Source organism: Takifugu flavidus, chromosome 4 (genome assembly GCF_003711565.1).
Source record: "Takifugu flavidus isolate HTHZ2018 chromosome 4, ASM371156v2, whole genome shotgun sequence".
NCBI classification, from domain to species: domain Eukaryota; kingdom Metazoa; phylum Chordata; class Actinopteri; order Tetraodontiformes; family Tetraodontidae; genus Takifugu; species Takifugu flavidus.
The window spans coordinates 15,335,097-15,349,837 of record NC_079523.1 but is presented as its reverse complement, the minus strand read 5'-3'; the positions used below and the strand labels follow the sequence as shown (position 1 = coordinate 15,349,837).

At 44.8% G+C, this 14,741-nt stretch overlaps 1 protein-coding gene across 1 annotated transcript; it reads right to left on the bottom strand.

The window, feature by feature from the left end:
- Nucleotides 1-319: 319 nt before the first annotated feature.
- Nucleotides 320-14,158, bottom strand: LOC130523989 (uncharacterized). Its single transcript, XM_057029658.1, has 6 exons — nucleotides 13,991-14,158; nucleotides 13,861-13,908; nucleotides 13,497-13,748; nucleotides 13,146-13,406; nucleotides 12,945-13,065; nucleotides 320-377 (listed from the first exon to the last, which is right to left on the bottom strand). Exons 1-6 carry the CDS (start codon nucleotides 14,004-14,006, stop codon nucleotides 320-322), a joined length of 756 nt encoding a protein of 251 aa, XP_056885638.1. The 5' UTR covers nucleotides 14,007-14,158.
- Between the last annotated feature and the right edge of the window lie 583 nt (nucleotides 14,159-14,741).

The following is a 14,741-nucleotide window of genomic DNA, read 5'->3' as shown; positions in this document are numbered from 1 at the left end:
TCTCCGTCCCATTTCTAATCTACCTTTCATTTCCAAAATCCTTGAAAAAGTAGTCGCCTCTCAACTACACACCCACCTAGCACATAACTCCCTTTATGACCCCTTCCAATCTGGTTTCCGCCCCCGCCACAGCACTGAAACTGCTCTCATAAAAATAACCAACGACCTTCTCACTGCAGCTGACTCTGGTTCACTTTCCATCCTTATCCTCCTCGACCTTACTGCAGCATTCGACACCATCTCCCACCCCATTCTACTCTGTAGACTCTCCTCCGTCAGCCTTGCCAAGACCCCCCTTCAGTGGTTCCATTTGTACCTCTCAGGCCCCACACAGTTCATCCAGCTCAAATCCTTTAAGTCCAACCTCTCCCCAGTCACTTCAGGCGTGCCACAGGGCTCAGTCTTGGGACCCTTGCTATTCATCATCTATCTTCTTCCCCTTGGCGCCATCTTCCGCAAATTCAACATCCAATAGAGAGAGAAATGGGGTACTTCTTGTCAAAGTGACAGGTTGACCTTTCCCTGAACCCGCCCACACCTGTTCCCCCCCCCACCTCCCTTTCCTGCCTTTCCGGCCTTTCCGGCCTTTCTCCCTTTCCCGCCTTTTTTTAAAAAGGAAGGGCAACAGTTACAAAACAGTTACAAAACAGTTTTGCCATAGTCCTGGCATAGCCATCTGTGGACAACATGAGTAGTTCTACATCCGTGATTGGTGAGACGGCTGTGACCGTTATAAGAGAATTGTGTGGAAAAGTAGTTGAAAAATCCACGGTGTTTGTACAGCGTTCTCAGGCGTCACCTTCTGAGCCTTTGCAGCAAGAATGGTCTTTGGAGCCTTATAGTCAAACAGGGAGTTTTGGGTATGTGTTCCGTTACAAGACGGGGGAGCTGATTCTCTATCAGCGGGAAGAATCTTCCAGTGAGGGGCCTATGTTGTCGGCTACGATGTCTTCCAATGACTGGGGTGTGTTGAAACTGATCAAACCGAGAATGGTGTGTGTGACTGAAGAAGGCTGTGAAGAAAGAAACAACACAGAACAGAAACCTTCCACAGAACAAACATTTGTGAGCATTTGGTTGACGAAAACCTCGGGTACGGGAAGATGGTTCTATCGTGCTAGCTACAAGATGCAGATGGAAGAGATGTCAGGGAAACCGAGACAGTATTTTGTCTTGGATCTTTTTAGCTCAGACTGTGGGGTTTTCAGCAACGTGTTGACTCTACCTCTTGCAGCATGGATCGAAAAGATGCATGAAATGGATGATAAAATCACAAAATTTTTTCACCATTGTCGTCTTTGGAACAACACTGTGGTGACGAAAAAAAGAGTCCTCCCTCGTGTAAGCCCACACCCATATCTCAAATGTATAAAAGACGTTCGTCTGAACCATACGTTACCCACTACCGGAGTGAAACACTAAGGAGAGCATGTCTACCAACAGAAGCGTCAAGAGCGGATCTGACATCCGAGCAATTCCTATCTGTGGGATGAGGATGAGACACAAGCGGAACGCCCTCAACGTCGGCTTCGGCCTCGCAGGCTGGACTTTGACTCACTCATCCAACGCTTGGATCCCACGGATTCTAAGGAGTCTCTCACTCCTTGGCTAAGCCCTCCACCAACCCCACCCCTCGGACGCTCGGCATCGGATCCTGGGGTGTCCAGTCCTCACTCACCCTCACTGACACCACCCGTCAGAGACTCAGCATCACTTCCAGAGCTGTCCGAGTCTCTTCTCCAAGGCAGAGATCCTGCGCCGTCTCCGGCTTCTTCATGTCCAGGTTCTCCAATCTCTGTGAGCGGTGTGGAGAGTCTTTCACGCTCAACAACCCCTGATCTGCCTTTGCCCGACGACGCATCGGATCTCCCCGGGGGTGTATGTAACGGTGCTGACCAGCTTGACGGCTGGGCATCTGAATTCTTTGGTCTGGTAAAAAAAGGCGTTCTTCATCTACTTAGCGTCGTCCTGGACCTGTACAAGGGTGAGGTTTGCAACGGATGTCGGATCGACCACCCCAGCCAGCGCCAACACCAGTGTTTGGATGTGATCGAACCGGGTTTCTACCGCAACAACTTTTACATGTTGATGAAAAGACTCTACACACCCAAGTTCATTCCTGCTATTCAAAATTTCCTGAAAGCGTGCGGTGTCAACGCTGACTACGTGAAAGTCAAGATCGCCGCAGAGACCCTTTTGTTCGAGCTGAAATCCAGCGAATTAATCTACACTCCCATCCAAACCCTGTACGAGAGTATCGCCGACAAACGACAGCGAGATTTAAACAGGAACATCTGGACACGGTGACTCAGTACTGGACTGAAAAACACTTATATCTGAAAACACCATTTTCAGACTATCTTACTTTCACATTACAAATGTTACAAATGTATTTGCTAATGTTACTCACAAAATGTATTTACTCATGTTACTCACAAAATGTGTATGCTAAAGATTTCTTAACAGCTAATAAAAAAATAAATACCTCTCAAACGAGCATCCCTTCTCATTCTGTTTTCAACATGTCTGAGACACGCTTCATGGAAAAAGTGTACTATGATCCCGCGCATCCCGGTAGCCTCGGTGGTGTAGAGCGGCTCCATAAGGGGGTGCAAGAAGAAATGGGAAAGACGGTTCCTCGAGAAAATGTTAAAACATTTCTACAGGGACAGGACGCTTACACTCTACACAAACCGGCCAGGATACATTTTCCAAGAAACAGGGTTTTCGCCCCCCGCCCTTTAAACCAATTTCAAGCGGACCTGTGCGATATGCAAGCCCTGTCGGAGCATAATGACGGATATAATTATTTATTAACGGTCATAGACATATTTTCCAAAAAAGCTTACGTCAGGGCTCTGAAGAGAAAATCAGCGGCTGAGGTGGTAAAGGCGTTTGAATCCATTTTTGAGTCAAGTCAGACGCCTGAAAAAATACAAACTGATGCGGGGAAAGAATTTTTAACAAGAGTTTTGAAGCTTTGATGAGAAAACACAATATCGTTCATTTTTCCACCGCCAGCCACCTTAAGGCCTCTGTGATTGAAAGATTTAATCGTACATTAAAAGGTAGAATGTGGAGATATTTTACAGCAAACAACACTCTGCGATACACCGACGTCTTACAAGACTTGGTGAAAAGCTATAATCACAGTTATCACAGCAGTATCAAGATGAAACCCGCTGAGGTAACCTCGGAGAACACTTTTAAAGTGTTTCAAAACTTGTACGGTAAATCTGAAAACCGACGGAAGGTTGAAACCAAGATGAATTTCAAGAAGGGGGACCTAGTTAGAATTTCAAAACTGAGAGGAGTGTTGATAAAAAATATGAACAGAGTTTTACGAACGAGGTGTTTACGGTATCTGAACGCATCCCTCGCGACCCTCCAGTGTACAAGTTAAAAGATTACGATGGAGAACCCATCCAAGGGTCATTTTATGAGCCAGAGCTACAAAAGGTAACGATGGGGGAAGACAGACTTTTCCACGTAGAAAAGATTCTGAAGCATCGCGTCGTCAGGGGTGAAAAGCAAGTCTTTGTAAGTTGGAAAAACTGGCCGGAGAAATTCAACAGCTGGATCAAAGCCGCAGATTTAAAGAACGTATAAAAATCAACTCGCGATCGCAACGGATATCATTTCATCATGTACGGTCCGAAGGACGAGGGTTTTTATTACCCTACCCTCCAACGCCAGCGTCGATGTTTTTAAAGAAAACACGAGTTCCAGTTACCGCGTGGATTTGCCTCAACATATCGATTTAGAGGAAGCTGGGAAGTAGCTTTAACGCAGATTTCATACCCGCACACCTTTATCACCTTTATCAGGAGGATGCCTACTTTTACTGGAGGGAAAAACCTCCAAGAACCGGCCACGGAGAGCGAGGTGCATCGTCAAGAGATGAGAGAATCATATTTCAACGCCATCTCAGCCTTTAGATTCGAGATGGACGGACAATTTAGAAGAATAAAGTCTGATATTTACCTCGTCTATGACAGTCTTCTGAAAAGATTTGATTTCCAATCGGGAGGTAAAACCCACGTACTCTTCGAAGGACCCCTGGCATATTTGATGGGTATGAAATCAGGGGAATGGTTTACGTTTGACCAAAGGTATGCGTACTATCCCTGCGATTTACGAGCTGGGTTTTATCACATGTATTGTTACAGCGACGTAGTTGCACCGCAGATGGTCGGCGACGTTTATGCGCCACTTTTGAGAACGATTGATGTAAAAGGAACGTTCGGTGAAATCGTCACACAGTATTTCAATCCTGCTTACTATTTACCGGTGTCCAAAAACCACATTGAAAACATTCAGGTGGAGATAAAAACGGATCAAAACAAACCGGTAAAATTTTCATACGGCAAGACTATCGCGACTCTCCACTTTAGACCTAGAACTTGAACCCCAGGGTTATATATATTCCAATCGCCCGCGTCCTCATCATTCATTTTCAGGAGGCTGATCAGCTATCCACACACAAAGTGTTCAAGGCTAAGAGAAAAATAGAGAAAAAGAAAATGGCTCGGGTAGGTTTGAGAGAAGATCCTCACCGATTGGTACAATATTATGAGAGTCAAGTAGGGGGGAATTTGCCGGGGTTTTACGGTTGCACCGGTCATGTACGGTCGGGGGATAGGATCTTTGTTTCTAAATTATTTCGTTTCGTCAGCCCTTTGGCCAAGAAAGGTTTCGAAATAGCTAAACCTCATCTTAAAGCCGCTGCGAGTAACATCGCCTCCAACGCCGTCAAACACGTGATGGAACGGTTCGCCGGTGATCAAGAAGATGATCAAGAGATGAAGCAAGAAGGATCCGGGGGCATTATGGTGTTGTCGCGTAGGAAGAGAAGACGACCCCCGGAGAACGCATCCCCTCGAGCTTTAATAAACAGCCGTTCGGTAAAAGGAAGAAATCAGTTGCAAAAGGCCGTCGTGTGAAGAAGAAGTCCGTCCGGAGCTCTGATATTTTTTAAGAATATCTTTCTTTGAGAAAAAAAAAGAAAATGGCTCTAGTACATCAGAAATCTCCAGAGTGTACTCTGGCCGAATTGGATTTATTTTCAGCACCTATGACGCAGCTGTCTATCGATGAAAAAACCTACACGGAAATTTCTCCCTGTCAGCCATCACGACGGGGGACCCATTGAGTTTTTCATCCCCGGAGACGGGGACCGGTATCTGGATCTGAACGACACTCTGTTGCATCTCCGTGTAAAAATCACCAACCCTAACGGATCGAACCTAGCTAATGACGCAGCGGTGGGTCTTATCAATTATCCTCTAAATACAATTTTCAGTCAATGCGACGTGACCCTGGGGATGATCGACTCATCTCTCAGTCGAGCGCTACCCACCCCTATCGCTGCATGATTGAGACCTGCTCAACTTTTCACCGGACACGCTCTCCAGTCAGTTTACCGGGGGTCTTTTTTACAAAGATACCGCCGGGTCAGTGGACTCTATCGTGCTCGTGAACGGTCCAAATAAAGGGTTAACGAGGAGAGCCGCGTCCACAGCCCGTTCCAGAGAAGTACACCTGCTCGGTCCTCTCCACGGGACATCTTTTCTGCGAGAGACTATTGCTCAACTCTGTCGATTTGAGAATTAAACTGACGCGAGCCAACGATGCTTTCTGCCTCATGGGGGCGCGTGACTCTGCTTTTAGCCTAAAAGTACTGGGGGCTTCCCTATTTGTTAAAAAAGTAGCCGTGTCCCCTGCAGTCAGGTTAGGTCACGCCGCCGCCTTAATGAAGGGCAACGCTCTCTACCCCCTTTCACGCGTTAATGTGAAAACTTACTCTATTCCGGCAAACTCTAGGGTTTGCAACCAGGAGAATCTGTTTCTGGGTAGCATACCAAAGTACGTGGTTCTGGGTATGGTACACCACGAGGCTTTCACAGGAAGACGAGACCTGTCGCCTTTTAATTTCAGACACTATGACATCGAATACCTGGCTCTCTGTCAGGACGGCCGGCAAGTTCCGGCTAAAGCTTTCCAACCCGATTTTAACAACGGGGTGTCCGTCAGAGAATTCTACAACATGTTCCTGGCTACCGGGAGACATCTCAAAGATTTACCCTGAGTATCAGCCGTGATGACTTTAATGACGGCTACTCTCTGTTTGTGTTTAATCTCAATCCGAGCGATGACAACGACGCACTGTCTACCGTCTCAAACGGAAACCTCAGGCTGGAGTTGAGATTTAGAACACCCTGCCGCACACCGCGACCCTTATCGTCTACGCCTGTTACGATTCTATTCTGGAGATCAACGCCAAGAGGCAGGTGCTGGTGGACTATTATTAAAAGATGGACAACGTTCAACTAGAGAACCTTCTGCATAGCCTGCTGGGAGATGTGTTTTGCGGTGTGGGGTCCGATCAACTGCCCATGCTGAATCCCTCTTTTAGAACCCCGGCCTACTTTATCGTCAACACACATCCGGCTCACATGCCGGGGGAGCACTGGTTAGCTTTGACGCTGGAAAATGGTGGCATAGCACCTTTTTTGATTCTTATGGATTTCCGCCGGACTTTGATCACTACCCTCCGAGCATCTTACAGTTTCTGGAAAAACGTTCTAAAAAATTGAGTACCACGACGTTCAGTTGCAGCACCACATGTCGACGGTCTGCGGACAACATTGCATCTATTACCTCTGTCACCGCGCGTGCGGGCTATCTTTTGATCAAGTACTGTCTTTGTACAATGATGATGTAATAAAGAATGACTTCATGGTGTACGACTATGTGAGGAAATATCAGCGCTGTATTAGAAATAAAATCAATGGTCCCTCCAAGCAGGGGTGTTGTTTTTTGCAATGTTTTAAAGATTTTTAAAGTTTTGAATGAATGACTGTACGCTCGAAAAAATGTTTAATAAACGCTTTATTGGTAAAAGACAAAACTTTGTGTATTACATTTATTCACGATGAAATGTTAATCCAACGCGGGGGGTCATTTGTTCGTCTTCTAGTTTTTGACGGTAGATCCGCAGGTGTTTCAGAGTCTTGAGATCCGATCGCATCCATCTTGAGGAGTCGGTATTGATTACGCGCTTGTGGGTTACTTATAGAAGACAAAGGGATGTTTAATTCTGAGAGAGTATTTAAAAAATGTGTCCATCCGGGAGGTTCAGAACCCTCTGATTTTTTCTTTTTAAAAGGAAACAAGAGTCGTTTGAATAGATCGATCATGTGAGACCCTTTTACAACGTTGCCCCGGTACACAAATTCCCTTTTGTATTCCAAACATCGTGACGGTCGGATAATTTCTTTAAGACGTATTCGGCGTTCTTGCGATCTCGGTGGGAGGCTCTGCAACACGTCGTCGATGATGCTATCGGACGTCCGTACGTCCGTCCCAGAATCTGCCTCTGCCTCCGTCTTTGTCAGATTCTCTGTCAGATTCTCTGTCTGATCCTGCTTCACAAAGGTCAGATATCTTTGCAGTAACGCGTTATATTTTTAATTTTTCATGAGAGCTCAGCCCCTGCTCGTTTAAGATGGCTCTCATCCTAGCATCCAAATCGTCCTCCGCGACATCTCTGATGGACTGGGAGGGTCGCGTCAGGCGGTTGAGTTGAGGGGGTGACGAGAAACATTTTTTGGGCCTTTTTCAAAGTCATTTTCGTATCAATCCTCCGACGAGGTTCCCGATCAAAGGTACCACCGCTGAGAGGAGAGGTAAAAGAAATCCGCCCGTCTGCTTCTTTAGAACCTGTTGCTTCCTCTTTAAACTGGTTCTTTTATCAGCCAACAGTTTGATAATTTTTTCTGTCTCTTCAGTTTTTAAATTGAGAAGGAGTCAGGGGGACGTTTCCTTTTAGAAGATTTAAAGAAATCTCACACAGTGTCTGGATAAAATCCGGGGAGCTGTGAATAAGAATGTCTCTACGTTTCTGGGGTGTGGCACGGTACAGGGCCTTCAGCAGGGGTGCGTTTCTTTTTATACGCGCTGACATGATGATCTACGTCGACGCTCTGGGGATGTAAACGGCCGCTTGCTGGTGAGGAAGTACACCCGTCCTCAGTCTGTACGGATCTGGGCAGACGGGGGTGAGATCCACTATTAAATACCCGTGAGGGTCTTTTGTGGCGTCTTCAAAACTCTCCAAGAAAAATGTCTTTTGTGATGGAAAAATCTGATGAGCCAATATATTCATTTGTAGTTATCCCGTGGGTTTTTAAACATGACCAAATAATTGCTGTTCAAACTGATGGTCCGACTGTGTTTACCCTGGTGAAACACGTTTTGAGTCAACATCATAACACTCATGTTTCTGTGGTGGCGATACTGTGTAAAAATCTTTACCACTTCAGGATGGTCAGAGGCTTGAAAAATAACATCGTCCAAAATAATCAAATGCTTTGATCAGGAGGAAACAGTGTTTCATCTTCAAAAGAATCAGGCAGACCTTTGACAAATTTAATGTTTTTAATCATCTTTTGCAGTTCAGTGTACATAGGTTGAAAAGAGGTATAAATCCACACGATATTGTCAGGTACAACATTTATTACACGGTCACAGTTTCCAATACATTTTTACAAAATAGGTCTTTCCACACCCGCTCGGACCCACGATTAAACAAGAAAAAGGAAAGATAAACCTAGGATCAAATTCAATTTCCTGCATTTCTAATACCCGAAAGGCAGAGTTGTTCCGTCAGCAAAGAGTCGTCTTTTGTCATACACCACCCTAAATTTTTTATCAAATGACACATTTCTCAATGCAAAACCCTTTTATCACGTCTGATGCTGTGTTGACGGATCTCGATCGTGTTTCCCTCTTGTTTATTACTCAGGTAACCCTCCACCAGCTCTCTGACACTGTCAAAGCTCACACGCTCACAACATTCCCGGGTCTGAGTGATACCTTTCACACGCATGACGACTTCTTTTTATTTCGTGTTTGGTACGCGTAACTCTTGGGACCCGCCGCTGCAAACTCTTGAATGCTGTCACCATCCAGTTCATCCGTCAGGTCACCTAAATAGTTACCCAGCTCTAGAGGTTTCTCACCCTCTTTGACCAGATAGATTAAACTATCTGTGTCGATGTAAAACACTCTGTCTTGTAGTTTTTCCAGATAACTGTACAGCTTCAGTCGTGCGTGTGCTGTGGTGAATGCTGCAATAAAAACATTACTCTGTTTACCTGGGGGTTGAACGTACCTGTCGGTGTATTTCCACCTGATGAGAGCTCTGTTGCTGTGGAGAACGGAAAAGTATTCGACTTTGTATTTACCTGAAAACATGTAACTAAAGAATTCTTTAGGATCTGAGACAATGGTGGTTTTAAACAAATTATCTCTCTGTGCAAACTTTCCCCACAAACTGTTGAGACACAATTTAGCAACCTGTCTTTTCACAGGATTGGTCTCGATTTTGCCAGCATCTAAAAGAATGCCCTGATGCTCCTGATAGTCCCTGATGTATTTTTCCCTGCTCTCTCGGTCCGTCGCCTCAGCGGGGTAACCCGAGGCTTCCTGCTTTCCTTTCAAAAAGGTGTGTATGTAGTCGGTAAACACAGTGTCGCTGCTCTTGTCAAAGTGCCAGACTTCTGTAATTTTACCCACCCTGTACCCCACCTCCAGAGCTTTGATGAATTCAACGGTGACCCAGACCCCCGTCAGAGCTCTGCCCTCATCGTCGTGTTCGCAGGGGCCACCCTCATTGTTAGTTTCGGCACAGGTGCGACACAGTGTAAAGAGTAATTTACCTCCCTCACTTTTGTGCGGTAACACGGGGAATAAAAGACCTCGAGGAGGATACACAGTGGCTCTGATGAAGCCGTAGTAGCTGTGTGGGTCCTCGAAATCTTTGTAGATGATCACGGGGTGACCAAGGGGTAAGAGCAAGTACTGTTGACAAACGGGTACAGTGAGGTGACATCAACATAGTGGATGGTTTCATCGGGCGCTGCCGTGTGTTTGTCGCAGTTTTAAAGCGCTCGTTCTACCTCCGAAAAGTGCTTTTCGGGGGTTGAGAGGCTCAGGAGCGTTAAAGCAACGGAGAAATTCTTTAACCTCCGTGCATGTTGTTTTCATCTGGTTCCACGTGTGTTCTCTCATGACTACAACACGAACCCCATGTGTGGTCTGTAGCTCACTCACCCTCTTCTCACTTTTGTAGTGCAGTTCACCAAAGGTGACGCCTCTCATATCGCACTGTACTGTGGGATCAAAGCAACTGGGACAGCCGTGGTAAAAACATCCATGAAATTCCCAGACATGTTTTACACCGTCAATCTCAGCATATCCGTCTACGAAAAATGCACCAATCTGTTTTTCACCCATGTTTAGAGCATGCTGTATAAAGATTTTTTCTTTGTGCATCAACCATTCTAACCATTGAACCGATGCGCTAGAGAATCTTTTGCTCTGATTCAAATAGTTGTGAGGGCAGGGGATAGCCAGAGTGTTAGGAGTCAGATAATTGGTGCGAAACACCTTCATACAGGCTCCGGCTATGGTGATAGAACCAAAAGGGTCTACCCCCGTCTCACCTAGGAACTGATCTCTAAATTTAAGACTGCCCTGGGTGAGAATGTCAACATCATTTTTGCAGTACAGCGAGGCCTCCTTTTTGAAGTCAAAGGTACCTCGGCTGACCTCGTTGTACCACGGGTCAAATTCTTCCCGTTCGCGCACCGTCATGCGATCTACGCCGTAGTCGGACGGAACGGGATAGGGCCCCACGTAATTGAGGTGAATTTCTGAGCTAAATTTGTGTGGGAAATACCCCTTGGTCTTGTCAGTGAATCCTAAGGCTTTGGGCATAGCGCTGAGACGCATGGGGAGAAATGACAGGGAATCTATGAATTTGAGACCATAATGGGATTCCTCAAAACTGAGGATTTTACTCCCGTTCATCAGAATCTGTTGTGGCGTCACATCCAGTTCCAACATACCTTTTAACACCAGATAACTGTCAAACCCCTTGGCATTATGGGCTATAAAGATGTTCTGTTTGTATCGTGGCTTCCTGAAATGCAAAATAAACATTTTAGCACAGTCAAGACCATAAAACGCCTTCTCTTCACCTTTGGATGTTTTTGTATGCACTAAAAAAGGAACATGCTCTCCATTTTGACCCACAAATGTTTCAAAATCATAAAAAAAACCAAATCAGGATGTGAGATGTCTGGTTGGAGGGTAGGAATGTAACAACTATGATCGACTTTAGAGTCGCTCTGCAGTTTTTCACCACAGATTTTACATTTTTTCACCGCACAGCGATGCTTTGCATCGTCTAACGACAAATTGACACTGTAGTATAGTTCGCATCGTGCGCATTTTTTGATTCGGTCGCAGAGGCTGGACTTTCTGCTTGAACCGACCAATTTGTGTCTGGTGAAACAAGAGGGTGAGCGACACGTTCTGTTACAGTCAGAGCAAACCACTGTGTTGAACCCTTCTGTGGGGCAGGCAGGATCGTTGCACACTGCGCAGTAACCTTTACAAAAGTGGGTATAGGGGTGCTTAAAAGTCTTGTAACAATAATTACAGACTGACGACCCCAGGAAGGCTTTGAGATTTTTTATCCCATAATAGTGATTTTGTAGTAAAAGAGAAACAACTGATTGGAACGATCAGAGAATTTTGTCTCATAATGTGAGAGGGGTTTACTGTGGCATGTTCTGTAAAACACAACAATTTTACGCCCCAGAATATTTTCAAATTTACCAATGTCACTGAAAGTGACGGGGGTCTCATCATTTAAACCAGCCTGATGCTGCAACTTCCTCGCAATATCAAGGCATTCTCTTTCAGTAAGTTTCGGGTAGATAACGTGAGCTAGACTGATGGCGAAGCAAAGCTGGTTGTCTCTGTTGTCTACGATAAATAAGTGACGTCTTTTTTTGTCAATGATTTCACAGTCTAGAGTTTTCTCCATCTTACGTTTGGCACCTCCTCCTGGGTTCTGCACCACGTGAAGGATGAATTCTATATTCTCATCCGATGAAATGATACCGTTTGACTGCACAATCCGATCTAGCATTCCATTAAAAGCCGGTAGAATATTTTCACCTTGTTCATCCACAGCAACTGTAACATGATTGTGTACGTTTTCACCCACCACCTCCAACTGTATTAAATCATTGCGACTACTATGTCGTCTGGCAACATCCACCAATTCGCTGATAACCCCTGTTACATCTCGATAGAATGTTGCAATGTCAGGCACATTTCCCCGAGTGGGAATGTTAAAGGAGCGTCTTGTTCTCCATGTGTTAAAATCATTAAAAAACCTCTCACCCCGCTCAGGAGAGAGATCGGATGGATTTTCTCCTAGCCCTCCTCCCCCTTGCTGAGGAGAAAGTTTAGAGGGGATGTGTGTAGGAGGGGCTGCTCTCTGACCCCCCTTCTCCTGGCCTCTCACCTGTTTTCAGGAGGGGGGTTAGGAAGAGCCGATTGTGTCTCTGCTGAATCCGTCTCTGATCTGATTGTTACCGCGTGTAAGACATGATCACTTTGCGTGTGGAGAGCTGATGAAGGAGAATGATTTTCAAACTCTACTGCATTAACTGCATTAAGGTTTTCGAGGGCATCATTTATGAGTTGTAAGGTGTCAAGTTCTAGGACGTTTTCATTTTGCTCTGCTGCGTTAGGGCTTTCGGGAGCATCAATTATCGCTTCTTGTAAATTGTAAATTTATTGAATGGAGATTGGAATTTCACTTAATTGATCAACAGCTATTTGTAAAGCATTCGGTACTTGATTAAAATATTCAACATTGAAATCCTCATCCATATCTTAAACAAAAGACAGAAAAAGGAAAAAAAAATTACAGCTTTTTCAACACTGTTTTAGTACACCTTTGGTTACAATTGGAGGAACAATATACCGTATGACATTATTGAAAATCTCCAGCACTACCTTGTCTTGGGGGTGTTGGGAATGAATGTAGCAGCCTGTATCCCCTCCACCCTGTCAAGAGCGGTTCAGGAACGCTCTCGTGGTGCTCGTGCTGTTGTTGGGGATGATCGTTGCCCCCCGTATCCCCCTCCACCCTGTCGAAGGACGGTTCAGGAACGCTCTCGTTTAATCTCAACCCTGAATCTGTAATTAGATGAGAGATGAGTTATTATTTTTTTATATATTATTATTATTATTAGTCAAGAATATAGTATAAAATATACCATCAAACAATCTCCTGACAATGTTAGACTTGTGTCTCTGGTTCCTACGTCTCCTTATCGGCCTCGCAGGTTCGAAAGGATCTGGTGAAAGGGAGAGTGGAGCTGCCGTGGGTGCCGCTGTAAGTACAGGGGTCAGAGTGGTACACGCTTGCCGTATTCTACGTCTCCTCGCAGGGGCAGAAGGTTCACGGGAGGGTGGAAAGGCCGTGGGAGTCACAGTGCTCAGAGAGGCGCACGTTTGAAGGTTCTGTTTTGATGGTTCTGTTTAGACAGAGGGGAAAATCGTTAAAATACAAATCATCAAAACGGCACATATTTTGTATATACTTCTAATCACAGATAATATATTACCTTGTACAGTCGACTTCGGTCCTCCTGGCTGTCTCACACGTCTTCTGGAGAGTTTGTTCGTCTGCTTACTTGAGTCAGTCCCATGTTGAAGTGCCGAGGTTTCCCTCTCAATCTCAATTTCACCAATTTCAGTTACACAGCAATTTGTCCCCTGCACGGGGAGTGGGGTTTCAGAACACAGCAATGCTTTTACTGCTTTTTCAGTTTCTTGGTTGTCTTCGGATACCAATCTTTCAGCCCTGGCTAACAGATCTGAAAAATGTATCATAAAAAGTTATATTTCAGCAATCTATGAACAACTGAGCTGTTCATAAAAAACAAAAAAAAAAAAAAAAACTGAGTTATCATTTAAAAGAAACTATACCAATGTCTGTTTGCGTGAGGGTTATTCCTTCAAACTCATCGGCGCTGACTTTAAAGATACAGAAAATTACACTTAAAAATCTAGAATAAATAGAACAACTTTCAGGTTAAAAAGATCACGGATTGCTTACCAGGATAAATTGGCATATGGTGAACCTCTACTGTAACTTCTAAAACACAGTTATTCGTAAATAGTAGTTAATCATTAATAGTTCATTCATTAATAGTTTTCTAAAACTATTTAGAAAACTACAGAGAAAAAGTTTGGGAAGAATTTGAGGCTTACCAGTAGTCATCTTTGCAGCCATCTTTGTTTGTTACACGCTCTCGCAGACGGTGAAGCTTCCGATGAAGTTCTGGAGGACTGAGCTAATGACTGTGAGATGATCATGTATATATTCGCTTTACAATGCTTGGCGAGAAGGAAAAAAAAAAAAAAAAAAGTTGATTGGCGCCGAAAAGTCTGATATTGACGATTGGACCAACTGGTGGTGATGTAACTCCCATGGGGATACCTCCCTACACGGGAACTCTACCAAACAACAGGTTCAGGCGATATAACTCATGTTAAGAATGTTTTTCTCCAGGAGGGCCTCCAGGTCTCCACGGGATTTAAGCTTCTTCAGTTACACACCTCGGACACCGGAAGACAACGTAGGCCCCTAAATTTCTTACTTGAGGCCACCAACTCTTTTCTCTTTTCTTCTGAACCACAGTGTTAGGGTTCTAACAGTCTAACTTTCTCCAATAGTTTTCTCTTCTCTAGTTTTCACAAATGTTTCACAAAATGTTTGTTCTGTGGAAGGTTTCTGTTCTGTGTTGTTTCTTTCTTCACAGCCTTCTTCAGTCACACACACCATTCTCGGTTTGATCAGTTTCAAC